A 17,133-nucleotide genomic window follows, 5' to 3' on the forward strand; every position below is an offset into this window, starting at 1 on the left:
ATTTTATTCCTTATAACAAACAAATAATAAAAAAAAATATGCTTATAATGTAGTCCAAAAATGTAAAAATAAACGAAAATATTCACTGGATTAAAAATTCTTAACAGAACTTGCTACGACAACTAAAAAATAATATACAGCTGTATTTTTTTTTTCTGAGAAATTTCCTTGAAATCCGCTTTTTGAATAATTATTATCATTTAAAATTGAATTAAATAAATAAAAAAAATTGTGTACGTTGGTACCAAGTAGATGTCCTCATTGAAATGTTGAGAGTTATAATATTAACGATTATTTAAAATTAATTTATTTTAAGAATTAAAAACGGGGGGGAAAACACAAAAAATAATGCCAATTAATAATTTAAATTATTCAAATGATACAAACTATTACTATAAATTATTAATATTTTAAGTATAATATATTTCAAATTAGTTTCATTCTAAGTGAACTGGATAAATAAAAAGACACACTAAGATAAGAATATTCGTGTTCTATTTTCGATATTAAAAAACAATATATATAAGTTGAATCCCATGAATAGTATTAGTTTATTAATGGTTTTCTCATTTTATATGTGTTTAATTATAGATGTCTAAATAATGTGTTAGTGTAAATTTTTTTATTCGACGAATAAAATTATATTACTTAAATACCACATAACAAATAATTAAATGAATGATGCAACATAAAAATACGCACGTGCGTCATTATTCTCATTAATATTAATATAATAATTTCCCGATACTTAAAATACGATTTTAATGTAAAATTCACTATTCTCGTGAAATATATTGCATTTTATTTTAATATTTTCAATTAACACATGTCAAATAAAAAAAAATATTCTATTTTTACATACATGTTGCTTTAGATTAAAATAATATCGTTCCCGAGTAAATTAAGTACTAGTGGGCACAAAAAATATCAATTAATTTTTGGATAATCACGTTGATATATTATCGTTTAAACAATGCATTATTAAAATTTTAATTTGATATTTTGATTTGTATTTTAGTACGATGAACAGCCTACGGGGTACCCTGGTATGGATGGAAGTAACGGCATTGGCGGACTGCCTCCACCTGGTCTGTACGCGCACAGCCAAGCGTCATTGCATGGTATGCATCCCGGTATGTTTGGTGGACACACGCCCGTGCCACAAGCCAACCATGGTCCGGCCACGCCGACACCTGGCCTGCCACAAAACCATCAAGCCCCAGCTTCGGCGATCCCTCCTTCGTCCGTTGGTGATGCCGCCAGCAAGCGGGATAAAGACTCCATTTATGGGTACGGTTTTTTACATGAATATTTTCTAGTCACTTAAAACAGTTAAATTTCAATTACGATTACTGGTAATCGTAGTTAATTTTTTCATTCCCGTTAGAAAATTACAAACTAAATGTGTTTTATTGATTTATTTTAGGCACCCATTATTTCCATTGTTAGCATTGGTGTTTGAAAAGTGTGAACTCGCTACGTGTACACCTAGACAAACTGACGGTTCTATGGGTCCCGGAGGCGACCATAGCATATGCTCTTCAGAGTCGTTCAATGAAGACATTGCCGTATTTTCGAAACAGGTAAGTAAATAAAATATGATTTACAAGTGCTCTAGTGTAATTTTAGCAAATTCCCTATTACCGTTTTAACACATTTTCAAAGATTAAAAACTATTACGAAAATATAAAAAAATATAACACTACACCCACTACTAAAGAAACGCCCCCTACCCTATTATTATATAATAACAACAAAAAATCAATTACTACCGTATCCATATACACACTAGGTTATTATTGTTATCTAAAAACAATTACTATCATTATTACCCTAATAACTGCTACTTCCTTATCCGCCCACCATTATATCAATATAATAATTGACTTATAGCACTATCCGTATCGATTGCGTAGTAACCGACATCATGTTATAAAAAACAATGTGCAAATATAATATTAAAAAAATATTATCCTAACCCAGATCAGGAATGCTGTTCAATGTCTACTATGTGCCTATCTTTATAATAAACAGTGACATTTCTATACAGACGAGTGTATAAACCTGTCCGTTCTTCAATATTATATATACACATTTTTTACGTGATTCAAGTCCAGTTCCCTTCTTTTTTCATTGCATTCCATATGTCTGTATCTCATATTGTTGTTGTACAATTTTTTATCATAACATTTATAACAGCTATATGATGTCTATATATTCCACTCGTAAAATAACAGAGTAATAGTTTTCATCACTTTAATTATTTCTAAATCTTGTACGATAATTGTTTTCAGTATGTAGCTCAGTGTAGTAAGTGTAATGTAAAGCCACAATATGGCAACACGCGAGTATATTATTTTTAGATATGTCTCGCTTCTAAATGTCATATTGGAATATTCTTTATGGAGTTAAGAGAAATTCATTTTGTTTATTGCTTCAAACATCTCTATTCGGATCCCTATTTCTTATAAATTTAATAAAGAAATGATCCACTTAAAAATATATGAACAGGAATTTCTGTGTCATTCAAGCTGTTTTTGGAAAATTTGTGTAAAATCGTTTTTTGTTAAATATTTCTGGAATATACTGAATCACGATTTGTGTTTCAATTATTCACACTATTAAAACGGCGATAAGAATAAATTATGACAAATAATTAAACTTTGCACTAAATAAACATTGCCACTCTAAAACTTTTTCTTTTCTTCATTTGAACGCAATTCAATATTTATTTTTAAAGCTTTTAAAAATAACAGCAATTTTGAATCCTAATGGTAAATACATTACTTTACAATTCGTATGTACTAAGAACAAAGAAAAACGTTAAGTTTAGAGACCTTCGATTTCACTAGAACTAGAAGGGTCAACAATATGGTTGTTGTCAAACTGTATTACGTTCCCTAAGAATTTTCAGACACCATGTGTGATGTAAAATATTACTGAGTATGTAGATATACATAGTATTGTTTGCACTGTAGCCCATTATATTTAGGTGATCACGCTGTATACACCTAGCGTTTATGTAGAAAAGGGTTACCCCGTAATAAATCACGAACTAAACCATCGTATACAAGGCGTATGACGACAACCGACGCGTTATATCTGACTAAATATAAATCTCCCTAAAATAATCGTGATGCGCTCCCCTCCTTTAACGTGATCTATTTATATACGTTGGCGGCAATATTCTTGTACCGTATCGCTGACACCACAAGTTTCCAAAATATCCAACACGTGCAAAGCGTTTGGAATTGCTTTTAATTTAGTAATTCATGCTAGACCTAGTCCTAAAACTCCACAATTATAACGCATTTTTGTCTCTATTATTTTGTGTATTTTTTTTTTTTTTTTGTACATTCGATTAAAACCTAAACTGTGTTCTGATTAGTCTCAGAATTTGGCAAAACATCATGCACATATTTTTCATCTCTGACCTCGTTGCATATTTCAAACACAAAATAAGTAATAAAAATTTTAATATTTTGCTTAATGAGATTTTGGAGTCATCCGAATCAATTGTAGATTTACTAAAAACATCGCAACAGAATCGAAATAAAATTATCAGTATAAATAATTTAATTATTATTTGTATTATTTACATTATTGTATTTAATACATATTTTTAATCTATCTTTAGTGCCACTCGACACATAGTTTTATGATTTAATTTGTACTCTATTCTACTTAACCTTAGATGACACAATGTTGTATATCAATTACTATTACTAGTAACGTAGTGCAATTGTTACATATCACGCATACATATTAAAATACTTCAACCGTATAAGTATTACCTATGTAATTAATTATAAATACAGTGAATGTATTAAAATTCTTTTGTTTCATTTTTACAGATAAGACAAGAGCGAGGACAGTACTGCGCTGATCCCGAAACCGATTCTTTGGTGAGTTTTTTTTTTTTTTAATTTTTACTATTTGTTAGCCTTTTTTTTAAAGTAGTCCTTGGTCCTAACTACATAATGTTATACAGTCATACTTAACACTGCCAATACATGCAGGAAGTAAACAATTTTCCAATGTAATGCATTTATTAGTTAACAATTTAATGATTCCCGGATATTCGGTGATCAACTGCTAGACCTATGGCGTCAATGAGGCATGACCTACGAGGTGCCAGTTATACGGCACCGGACATAGAACATTACCTAAGAAAGTATAGATCATTACCATTAATGTGTCATAGACCAACACCTACGTTTAACACTACACCTCAAGAAAAGGAATTTAAAACAGCATTGCTTGAAGATGAAGTGCGCGATCGCACAAACTACATCACATAAATGAAAATATCAAACCATCTAGGTCACATTACGATAATGAGTATATTATGTCTCGATATTTATGTTTTACGATATTTTACTACAATGAATCACTTAAAAATGATTCATTTAATCTAAACGGTCGTAGTATCACGCAGCTCGAGGCTAAGGATTAAATGAACATACATACATTATGTTTTTTGTATTTATTTCTAAATATTGTACTCCAGTGACGTAGTAGACGTACACGCATTCCATTCAATACAACAAATTCCAGACACGTACCTAGTGCGAGTTATTATGTACATATTAAAATCATGATATTAATATGTATAGAGGTCTATGTGTACACACAACTAGGTTTGGCAAAGTGACCAAAGTGTTATGTCGATGTAGGGTAGGTTTGGCTTAATATGGTACAGTGTCTGAATATAGATACGCGCAACCCTTGGAAAAGTGTTCCATATGGAAAGGCGCATAGCTTCGGAGTGGTACGCGATCCTTCTGAGAAGGACTCCGAGTTATAGAGAGAGAAAAAACACCATCACATATATGCGATACTACGCCCAAAAATTAACGCCGCTGGGAGCTCATGCATTTATAATATTTTTTAAATATTATCTTTATGTATTATATTGAAGACGAATTACCTATATAAAAGTAATATTCAGCCGACAGCAAATGGATAAAGTAATGTGGCCGCAGTCTAATGCATATACTTTTCTGTGCCCCAACGTAGTATAATGTATGTTATAATACGTACATATTTTTTCCATTCGTTGTAGAGAGAATACGTGTGGAAGAAACCGGTTTAAGACGGCTCCGACCGTCGGTCGGCCCGTCTGGCCGACGAGTATTCAACAGTATAATGTATATATTGTGTAGAGAACTATTATATATATATATATATATATGTAATATAATATATATATATTCTATATATTGTAGTGTATGCAACGCGACGTAAAAACGTCGTTGTATTATTCTTTCAGTAACGTGTAATCCCATGGAATTTTTAACTACGAGAGAAAACAACGGCTATAAGATTTCACTGCTCAAAAAACAAAAATGCATAATAACATCGAAAAATCGCTATTTACTATATTCGTACGGACTTAGTGGGCTGACTTGATCTTAGTTAATAAATCAATTATTAATCGTTTATTAATTGATTTCTGTCACGTCCACACAATTACTCACGTAGTAGTAGTATGCGTGTTTATTTTTATAAACCGATCATAATTAATGAAATGCTGTTTTACGACCCATTTATTGCAGTACATATTATTACTAGTTGCGTTAAATTATAACCTCACACTTCGGACATATTTACACTCGTTGGAACTTAATTAATTTAATTTACTTAAGCTATTATTATTATTTTTTTTACAGATGGTTCAGGCAATCCAAGTACTTCGATTCCATTTACTGGAACTGGAAAAGGTAATTAGACATTTTAAATGTTCATTAATGTAAACATTAAATTTTTTAGTCTGTAAAATGTACTCTATGTGTTTTAACGAAAATTTAAATTCCCATTCGAATATCAGTTGAATATATTTTTTCTTGATTGTCACTTATTATCATTTTTATTGGGTATACCGTTAAAAAATGTTATTAAACAGTTATTCAAGAAAAAATATTTAAAATTATACATCAATAATTCTGCTTTAATAAGGCTTAATATTTTTTTTAAATAATGTGTTCAGAAGTTCTGAATTTTCACTGTACCCATGTGTACAATATGTTGAGTGTAACGCAACACTCGGAGGTGTCGCATTACACCTCCTGCCATATGTTGCTATCCCTGAAGATAAGTTCTTTCTCTGCTTTTCAAAATATCTCACTAGTACCACATGTATTTTAAAAACACATCCTTCCATCACTAGTAATTTTTTCACCCCAAAGCATTTGCCGGTTGTATTTTTACTGTTATGAATTTATTTATAGTAAATAACATGATTTTTATTTTTTTTTACACGATCATATACTGATTTCGTTAACTCTCTTTGTTCAGGTTCACGAGCTCTGCGATAACTTTTGTGCGCGTTACATTTCGTGTTTAAAAGGAAAAATGCCTGTTGATTTGGTCATCGACGAGCGTGCTGACGGTGGTTCACTAGGCGGTAAAGAATTAGGACTTGGAGGTCTTAATGGCGACGGTGGTAATAGAGATCGGCATAGTGCTCATACGCCATCAACAACGGGCGGCGACCAAGACGGGTCGCAAAGTATTTCTCCAGACGCCATGGTAAGTTGAAATTTAAACAGAAATTTATTATATTTGTGTGTGTACGTACGTTGATGATACGTGTTCGCTTTTGAGTTTTATGCGTTACCTATCGGCCTAGTAATGCTACAATTGTATTATATACTACTGCACTATCCTCTATCAGTATTGTTTATTTGTTACCCTTGCGAGGGTAATGCGTACAAACGTTAATGGCGAATACAATAACGTGTAAACGGAATAATAGCAGTAGATACACGGAATTTTCGAGGGGTGGTTACTATTGTTTGTTACGTTGACGATATGTGTGTATTGCAGGGTGGTTGCCTCGTGTGTATGTATGTGTGCGCGCGAGTTTCACGCGCACACATCACTGACAATAGATGGGGGGTAAAAAAATAGAATGAATTAAGGGTATACAACCAAAAATTTACACTGTGGTAGTAGAGAGGGGTTTGTTGCTGGCGGTACCGGGCGTTAATACATTCCCTCTGACAAACAGAAGGATAACACAGACGGGGTGGTTTTCATGCGTTAATTTAGACGGGAGGAGGGTGGAAAGAGGGTAGCATGTATAAAAGTATCGAGACGAAATGGGCATAGTTCGTCCTTGGTGTTGAATATTTTCGGGGTGCTAGGTTGTGTTTTTTTTTTTTTTTTGGCTCTATTTTAGTGCGGTGTGAATTTGTTTCTACTGTGTCAGATAAAAAGGTTCATCGGTAACGCCATTGCGTTAACATTTGCGGGGGTGACAAAAACTGGTATTGACGTGTTTTTAGTCGTGAATTATACATTACATAGTTGGTACCTGCGTTGAATATGAATACACTTACGGCATTAAGTTATAGAAGCTACAAAGCAGCAAAACTGTCGAGTGGTAGATGAAAATTGTATTAAAAATAATATGATAATTTACGGTACACCATTAGGATGGGTAAACGGTGGTGTAATCATATCGAATATCCGATTGTTATTAATGTAAATCCAAGTGTCAATCATGGCCGTTTTACATTGGATTTACAATGTTCCCCGATGCACTTTTTATCTCGGACCGGCTGTCTCTTCGGTAAGTAATTCTGTTACTTTCACGTTATAATAAATCATCTAGTAATGATATTATCTCAAGTCCGTCGTGTGCATGAACAACTGCAAAAATTATATTACGTAAAGGTTTTCATCAAATTACACCGCGATAATTGCACTTAGGCGTTAGCGGTTTACGTACAATTACACTAAGTGTTTGGCTACCAGGGTGGGCAAATACTAGTGCGGCAGTTTAGTGACGGGTGTCCATCACTCCAGGGGGCGACGTAGTAATCCGATTATAACTGTTCGGGGTGGTATATATCGGTGGGTTTCCACTAAATTTGATCCGTTGCGATATTAGATAGGGGAAGGTCCGATTAGTCAGACGTTAAGACATGTTGCTAATTAGCACAGTTCCGGCATAAATATTGCTTTTTATTTATAACGAAATGGTGTGTTTTGTATGATGTAGTCGACTTTATAGATGTTACACTTGCATCGAGTAGTAGCTGTAATAGAGCAATAAAACACTAACCGTTTTATTAAAATACTACTTGTACAATGAAATACAAACTAAACCCTAAATAGGTAATAAATTGAATGTAATGTGTAGGTTGTGACCCTGATGCGTTTTTAAGAGCATTTTAAACTGTAGGTAAATTCAGTGTGTGCATTGTTGGGGTTATAAATTGTAAGGAGTACAACACAAAATCATTGAGCGTTCTGTTTAATCTGTTTTCCTCTTGCATGTAATTTTATTCCGCTTAAAGATAATCACACTGGTAATGCATATTATGTGTCATAATTTGTGTAGTGTTCCGTCTTGTTTTTAAAAGGGGAGATTCTAAAGAAATTATCAACTACTCTAAATATTAAAATTCTATTACTAACTGGTAAAATATATTCCATAACTTGGTGTAATATTATTTTGGTGATTCCCAGGGAACGATTACAAAGTTTTCAAAGTTTTTCAATTCACTTGTATAGAACATGTTGAATATTTTACCGACTCGGGACACGATCCTCTAGCTGTCTCGCTAAATTATGCACCCTGTGTGTGGGTACTTCATGCCGGGTTATTTTATTGAAAACTCCCGTCCCCTCTGCATACTTGGTGAATAATACAATATACATGCAATGTACACCATGTGCGTTAGAAACAAACAATATTATTTATTTATTGTGTTTTCGACCTCTGATTAAATAACACTTTTTCGTATCAATATTCATCAGCAAAATAACAAATTCAAATCCTTATATTGTCTGTTAGTTTAGACACCTGGTGCGCGTGTGCGTTGTGTGGGTTTTTTAGTTTTTGGTCCAATTAAAACCGATGACCGGCACAACATACGAACTGGCGGCCACAGAATGCTTGCCCGTGTGTGTTACTGCGCGTTCCGTACATACCGATGTATTGTTACGAGAGACGAACGCATACGTCGTAGCCGATGGAATGCAAAGATCACAGATCTCCACGCGCGCACCTCTGTTTTTTCCCTTAAATTCTGGTGTCAATCAGTCGTTGCCACTACTAATTAATATGTCTAACCGTCTAAATTCATGTCGAATTTTTTTTTCCTCTCTATTTAATGTCACCAATCAGTATTTATCACTACATACTCCAATACACCTAAATAAATACGGTATTTAATTTCCTAACAAACGTTATTTATTACACTTTTTTAACAATCCAGAGGCTTGCGTTGACAAATTTTTCATAATTTATGAGACGAAAATAAACACCGACAGGAAGATTTTTTCGACACCTGAATATACACGAGTACAATATCCTTTAATCTGTCACCCGTAATAAGCACCTGAACAAATACATACTATGGCATATCGTGTAAAACAATAATTTCTGTAGTTTCATTGGATTTCATTACCGTGCATTCATACGATTGTAAAAGTTTTTTTTTTTTTCTACCATTTATGCTGGTTGTTTATAATTTTAACGCTCGATGAGTGGTTGGGCGTATGTAAGCTGTAAAGGGAGATGGCGATTTTCTCTCGCTTTTTCCCACACCATTATACACAATACTGTGTAATTGGGGTGGGAAACACGTGGCCGGCCGTCTGTGTAGACCTCTGTTGTATGTATTTATTTTGGCGAAAAATTATGCCTGCAAATGACGAGTCATTCGCTCACAGTGCACGCGTACTTACTAGCCGTGGGTCCAGCTACGGTGTCAAATTCAGACTTGTAATATTATTCTTAGCACACGAGCTACTATCGTCAACAGCCATGGCGACCCTATGTATATGTACGTTAACTATATAGTGCAAACTATGTGTAGTACTTCCCTCGGTTTGCTGTCATACACACGCGTGACGCAAACTTGTGCACACAGCTTAAAATCACGTAGGTACTATTATTTTCTACGAGTGTTGTCCACAGTAATAATGGAAATAGAGCTTATTTTTTGTCGACTGAAATTCATAAACGTTCATTAAATAATATTTTAAAAAGCATCTGTGGGGAAGATTTTCATATAAAAACCTAAACGGTATATTTTTTAGGATTTATTTGTTTTTACAAAGTGTACTTGAAATGAGAACTTAAGCTGTCAACCGTAGTAAATGGTCGTGAACAAAACGATAGCTGAACACATTGATTTGATTTAAAAACCATTACCGGTACATAATCTAATTCAGCTGAATAACATCACCGTATTATCAGAGGGACACCTAAAATACTATTTTTTAGACACGTACAAAATAAGTTTTTAATTTTTGTAGAATTTTTGTGTTAAAACATACGTGTTATGTATGGTTTTTGGGACTGACTTCATGCAAAATTAAATTTTTTTATTCACTGATAGCAAAGCTAAAGCCATTTCAATTACTGCCGTCGCACAATTTGCGACGTTTGTCATTTATTATAAATTCATTGTTCTGAATTGTCAAACTCTATATTTATACTTGGTGTTAGGTTACCGAATAATTAATTGAGTATAGATCGATAATATTGAATGAACATTGTGCGTCTCTTTAGTTGATAGCCTGTAAAGAAATGAACAAGGTTGAAAAGTAAAGTGCCTAGTGTGTAGTGTACCATCAATAAATGATTACGTTTAGAGATCTAACCTATCCTGATACATTATGTACAACATGACATTTTCGTTTTCAATTTTTGATACATCAATATGTTAGAACACTCTTAGGGTTATCCATGATGTTTTAAAAATTGCTTGCGCTACTATAGAATGCCGCGTCTCGCTATCGTGACTTGAATAATATATCATACTTTGTAGACGTTTAGAGAAATGATTGACTAGTTTATGTTCTACATTTGAAAATCTTAGATTCCAGTTAGAACTTATATCTGTTTTTTCGTCTTAAATTTGCGGTAAATATTTAGAAAAATCGGTCGTTATAGAGGAAACTTAACAAACGGTTATTGCCTTTATTAAAAAATTACTGTCTTGAATTGCTATATAAATTTAATATTCTATGTTATCCATGTAGTTTCCAGTAAGGGTTATATTGAAAGGATTTCCGTAGTGATAAATGATGAATAGACTTCCGTCGCACAATTATTTGATAGAAAACAAAAAAAAGTACTTGTAAGAATTGGTTCCGTTGATTCTTTAAATATATAAATAAGTACACCTGGTGATTTTGGTCTCTAATCCTTTGAAATAACCAAATATTATGGTAGCCACTGTGATATGTGCGCATGATATAACGTGTAGTAAGTACATATCAATATTTTACAGATTCTGGTTATCTGTATACTGAGTAAACATACACCTATTTTTGAGCTACCTTTTCGGCTATTCTCGGATGCAATAGCAAACAAAACTATACATTTATGATTAAATGCGACAGTCATGTAGTTGTTAGTAAATATTTGCTTAGTGTTTGTTTTATGATAAGATATGAATTATCTCGCCTAAACGGCTACTTAAATTTTTATACAGGTTTAAAACAATTTTTGATGCTTAAACTTATTAAACTATTAAAAACAATTTATGCTTATTGCTAAATCGAACTACGTATTGAGGTCACTGGAAATATTTGTAAATATTTTATCCCTAAGAGGGATACCCATCACTCTCTAGGGATCCTAAAACAGAGAAGCATTGCTTTTTTTGGGTTGCGTTTCTTTTCTCCTCACGAAAAGTGACTGCGGTAGCTGCGCTTTTCCCTTTAATCGGTGGAAGTGCTAGTGCGTGTGTCCCAAAGGACTGTATCATTTTGACGGGAACCAAATGTTCCATAGTCAATATTATTGGTATGCACTCGGAATTAATATTATCTTGGATACGTTGCTCTTTTTGTATAATACACACTCACACTGCATACATTTGTATTTATAACGTGGAATTAATTTTTATAGAGGCCGCCCAGTTCATCAACAGCGTATTCACATCATCCTGGACAAGACGACAGTCGACATCGTACTCAAAGTCCTGGAACGCCATTACAAGGCAACATGGGAGATCCACACGGAGATGGTATGTACAAATGACTTCAATATTTATAAAAATGATAGTTATAAGTAATTTATAGTAGTATTTATTTTAATACCATGGCGTTACTGGCTTCAGGACCTTAAATGATCTATTCGTTTAGTTATGGTAAATTTGAAGGCTCAAACACTCTTAACATATGTTTACTAACATGTGTAGTGTGTCACCAACAGCCTCTCAATCTCGAGTGTACATAGACCACTCGAGTACCATATCCTATTGACAGATTTTCAGCTACACTCGTCTCAAGTGTTTTTGGTTTTATTTCCCGCGTGTGTTCGTACGCAAAGAGGACCTACACCGTCCCCTAGATGTATTATTTGTCAATATTTTTAGGGTTACACAATGCAAATACATTTTGTAATATTTAAAAGTTAATGTTGTGTGTTTTATTATTATTTGAATTCCTCTGAGATTCAATGAAGAGCAGTATGAACTAAATTATTATGACACCAATCCCCTTTTAAGACGTTTTATTATATAAGTGCTCGTGCGTCAATCCGATTCATCTAAGAAGTGTAAAAGTATTGCAATTTAGCACGCTTCTTAGGCGTTAAAGCATTGCCGTGAAACCTTTTTAGATATACTCTTTAGAATATCTTAAGTTAAGCAGTGTTTTGAGTTTACCATAATAGTTATTAAGCGAGCCTATCTCTCCAGGGATTGCAAAAACTTNCGAATGAAAGAATATCTTAAGTTAAGCAGTGTTTTGAGTTTACCATAATAGTTATTAAGCGAGCCTATCTCTCCAGGGATTGCAAAAACTTTGCTTTTGGTATAGTCACGCTACCACAGCGAGTTTTCAAGTCGGGAACATGATTATACTATTTTATCTTAAAAGGTTTTGCCGTCGACGTAGTTCTCACACTGGCGTGACGTTATTTTGTTTTTTTACTTTTTCTTGTATAGAAATTATTTAATGTCGATAGCATTATTTACGTTTTTACAGAGTTATTGTTTATCAATAAGTTTTACGACTTAATCTCTTATAGTTATTTTAAGAAGAAATCTTTATTTCGATAAGTCGAAATAACGCGAACACTTTCTCTGTCAAATGTTAAGGTGATATGAAAACTCGATCATCATTTAAGGATATTTACCTCCGGTTGATTTGATTATTTTTCTCCCGTAGATGACTGTTATATTTTATTTACTGATAAGTAGCTTTCCCTACGCCTATATTAGCTGGCCGAGTGCTGGATCGGAGGGTATTACCGACTAAAATCCTATCCTTGTCGCGCAGGGGTGTGTATAATGACAGTTTTTTCTGCTCTGTTCACCCCTGATGGTGGCTGGCGGGAAAACGACTCTTGGGCTCGTAGCGCGATCTAATTACTTTCAGGAGACTGAGGGGTTGGACGACAGTGAAAAATGTGTCATTCGTAAGGCCTCTATCAAGCGTGATAAGTCTCCTTATCGCACCAGAACTTTTTCCTGCCCTTTGTCATTTAAAATTTTTTTCTCATTTAGCGCATTATTATCTTGCCTCATTTTTGCATTTCGTGTTTTTCATATTTTATTTTTTATTTTTTTCCCCAATTAATGTTACTCTGGGGAATAGGAATAAGACTGTTTTTACTTTAGCACTTTACTTTTACAAACGTTGAAACACCAGTGGAATTATTTATTATATAGACATAAAAAAAAACAATTTTAGGCCAGTCACAATGTTCTTTTGCTGTTATGTTTCTTACCTGTGTTAGGTTCTATATTATATGCGTTTTTGGTTTTCGTTCTGACAATACTTGATCCCCATTTATGCTCTGCTATTGTTGTTAGCTCTCTTACCTGCGGTTCTTATCCTTTTACCTTTTACTTAGTTTCTATTATGTTCGACGGAACGTGCATACTGAAATCTTCTATAAAATGTTCTGTTCCACTATTATAATATGTCCTCTGTCGTATTCCTAGATGCGCGGGATACAAATAGGATGTGCCCAAAAGAACTGTCTGCTTTTTATTTATGTAGTATACTGCACAACTACTGGATTTTGTCAAACATTCTGTTAAACATTAGTGAATAAAGATAATGACTTTTCTTTATCCTTAACCCTTTATTTTGCTATTTTCTTTTACCCTTTTATTTTACATGCTTGATTATTGGTTTAAACAATAGGTCGTTGCACCGATGTTGTTATGCATATACTTTTCTCTATTATACAATTATTGTCGTCTGTTTTAAATGTATTTTACAACTACAAAAGAATAACAGTAATTATTACATTTGTATTGCGCTAATTGTTGTACTTTTTTCTGTAATATATGTTTTATTCTTTTTTTCACACATACGCACATCATTGGCTATTGATGTTAACAATCAATTTACAAAATAAATACAATTTGGACCAATAAATTAAATAATTAAATTACAGTAAATAAACTTGCATACCACTATGGACGTATTTACTACAGATATTTATTAAAATTTTATTTTTGTACTCTCATACTTGGAGCTCGATAATGTATATACCCTTTTAATATCCATATTTTAATAACTGACATTATGTTTTCAAGTGCACACTAGGTAATGGCCGGAGCCGCGGGCTTCGAGCATACTCGATAGCCACACGATGTAATCGTTTATGTTATAATGACCACAGCTGTTACCATTGTTTTTTTGCTTATTGTTTTCATTAGCCACACCCTTTAACTCTTCATAGCCAGTAGATCTTTTATCTTTCTCTAGCCAGTGATATTTTTTGATACTATTCCCCAAAATTTTTATAAGACCAAAAGGACCTTTTTTGTCTTCATTGTGTATTATTTGTTGTTGATTTCACAATATGTGTGTTCGGTATATTGTCCTTCTTTTGGAGTCTTCTCTGGGTGACTTCGAATTATATTTTTCGTGGAATTTCTATATAAAATATCATGCTCAGTGACGGAGAAAAAAATGTGTGTGTATAATATTAAAATGCCTCTGGTCCTTAGTATATATCCTCTCCTGTGGAAGGATGGTTCTGCCGTGGTAATCTCCTGCTGAGCTCTGTAGTGCTAACAGAACCTGCCTGAAATGCGAAGGCAAAACCTCATTCTGTCTCTCTTCTTCTCTCATTCCACACCACCTCTCAGCGGGCGGCCTGCCGCCCGCCAGCAACGTGTACACAAGTTAAATATATTTAACGTGTGTGCGCGCGTTTAATATATACGCAGAGTTTAATCGTGTGTAGATAATCCTATATGTGTATGCGTTTATTTAAGCCCAGCCCGGGGGGGGCCGGGATCGTATTTAATCCCACATGAGAAATATTATGGAAAAAATGTTATTTCTTTACACGTTGAAAAAATATCCATACATATTATAGCAACATCAGTATTTTATTAAAGACTTAACAGCGGGAGGCACCAGTCAGTCGTAGCCGATATTCATCTTCTTTAATATTTCTATGTATTTTATATAATAATTAATATATTATGTGTGGAAAGTTCGTTATCATAGTACTTGTGCGCAGTAAAATATATCGATGTGAATAGTATTGAACGAGATACACTTCACTATTGAGATACCATTTTCGAAGGTTAAAGGACAAAACTACAGTTCAATGAAATTTAATTTTTCTATTGGGCATTTTGATTGGATGACCTTGGTTCAAATATCGATTATCAATAATGGTGACACTGTTATTTTCGCCCTTATATAAACACAACAATAATCACTTAATTTACTCCATGTTCAATAATGAATTGAACGCATCGACGGGAAACGTGAACATTAAATAAGTACAGTTAAAAATGTAGGTCATTTTCGGGTACAACACATGACGTAGGCGGTCTCTGGCGGGTTGTGGTTATTTTCCCTTGTATCGTCAACATCTAACTGATATCATCGCCTAGTTTTCAACTTGTTTAATTGGCTCAAACTAATCAATCAATTGATAATGTCATTATACATATTATAAATAAAGTTACATAAAATTTAGACGGCCTACTTTGCTTAGCCGGTAAAACGTCGAAAGTGCGTAGGTTCGATTCTACAGTACTTGGGGGGCTATGTAAAGTTTTCCGTGCTCATCAGCACAAATAATAGATTTTAAGAGAAGACCTTTAACATAAATAGATAAAAAAAAATTTGCAATTAATGTACAAACCCGCGCATACCATTATTTACTTGAATCGTCGTGTACTTAAGCGTTTAAAATTATTTTTTGAATATTACGTAATGATAGTTTGTTTCTCGTATTATTTTTTTAATATGACATAAAAGTTATTTTTATTATTGGACCGTATTTCTAAAAATATTTAATGGGCATCGATGGTAAAATTAAAAAACAAATTTGAAATTCTAAACGATTTTTAATGAAACTGTTATTGTTTTTAATTGATGTGAATAGATACTATTAGACTTAAAATAATTGCTAGATGATTATGTGAAAGTTAATACTTATGACCACTTTGCCGTGTTATAAGTATTGATGTCGTCGAGTAAGAGTAAGGGATACAATCTTGTGTCTACTTATGATTCAAACCACGTAGGTGCGTCTTGTTGTAAAAGACTTTGAATGTTTGGGGAGAAATGTAATGCTTATTCTGCAGATCCTTTCTATGGATAATAATAATTTTGTGCGCCTTAATAAAATATTAAAGTAAAATCCTGAAGGATTTCAAGATAAAGAAGATATTGTTTTATCCCCCTTTTATTTAAGAAAATTTCAAGTATAAAAATTTAACGTAATAATCGTGGTAAATATATCCACTTGTAATATATATATATATATATATGTATGTATATATACTAAATTTAAAACTTATATAAGTTTTAATAGTTACAATAATTATACATTATATTAGGTATAATGTTTGTATAGTGATCATCTAAATACACTTTAGACATTTTTACTTAATTTTATTCGTAAAAATAAAGTTATGTAAGTATATTGGCACATACTACTAATGAAAACGTTAAAAACTACTTAAGTTGATACTAATAAAAAAAGACCTTAATAAATATGATTTGATTTTTTTCTTGTTTATATCAATGGTGGTCCAAAAAAACGTTTGATTTTTATTTAATTAGTTATTTTATTAAAATTGTCTTAACATATGACGTGCGTTGAATAATTTTTTTAACACTCGAAAAATTCAACTACGCGTATGCGCATATTTTTTTTTTTTTTTTTTTTTG

General features: G+C 33.0%; 1 protein-coding gene across 1 annotated transcript in view; it reads left to right on the forward strand.

Moving 5' to 3' along the window:
* Positions 1–17,133, forward strand: part of LOC126898716 (homeobox protein Meis1-like) — a gene marked incomplete in the record, with an annotated part of 51,369 nt that overhangs the window by 3,600 nt on the left and 30,636 nt on the right. Inside the window, 6 exon segments of the mRNA XM_050673017.1 lie at positions 1,019–1,290; positions 1,427–1,583; positions 3,855–3,905; positions 5,673–5,723; positions 6,298–6,531; positions 11,879–11,996. Coding sequence (XP_050528974.1) covers positions 1,019–1,290; positions 1,427–1,583; positions 3,855–3,905; positions 5,673–5,723; positions 6,298–6,531; positions 11,879–11,996 — 883 coding nt within the window.

The sequence above is a fragment of the Daktulosphaira vitifoliae genome, unplaced genomic scaffold, assembly GCF_025091365.1.
Source record: "Daktulosphaira vitifoliae isolate Bord-2020 unplaced genomic scaffold, ASM2509136v1 Scaffold_2, whole genome shotgun sequence".
Lineage (NCBI taxonomy): Eukaryota > Metazoa > Arthropoda > Insecta > Hemiptera > Phylloxeridae > Daktulosphaira > Daktulosphaira vitifoliae.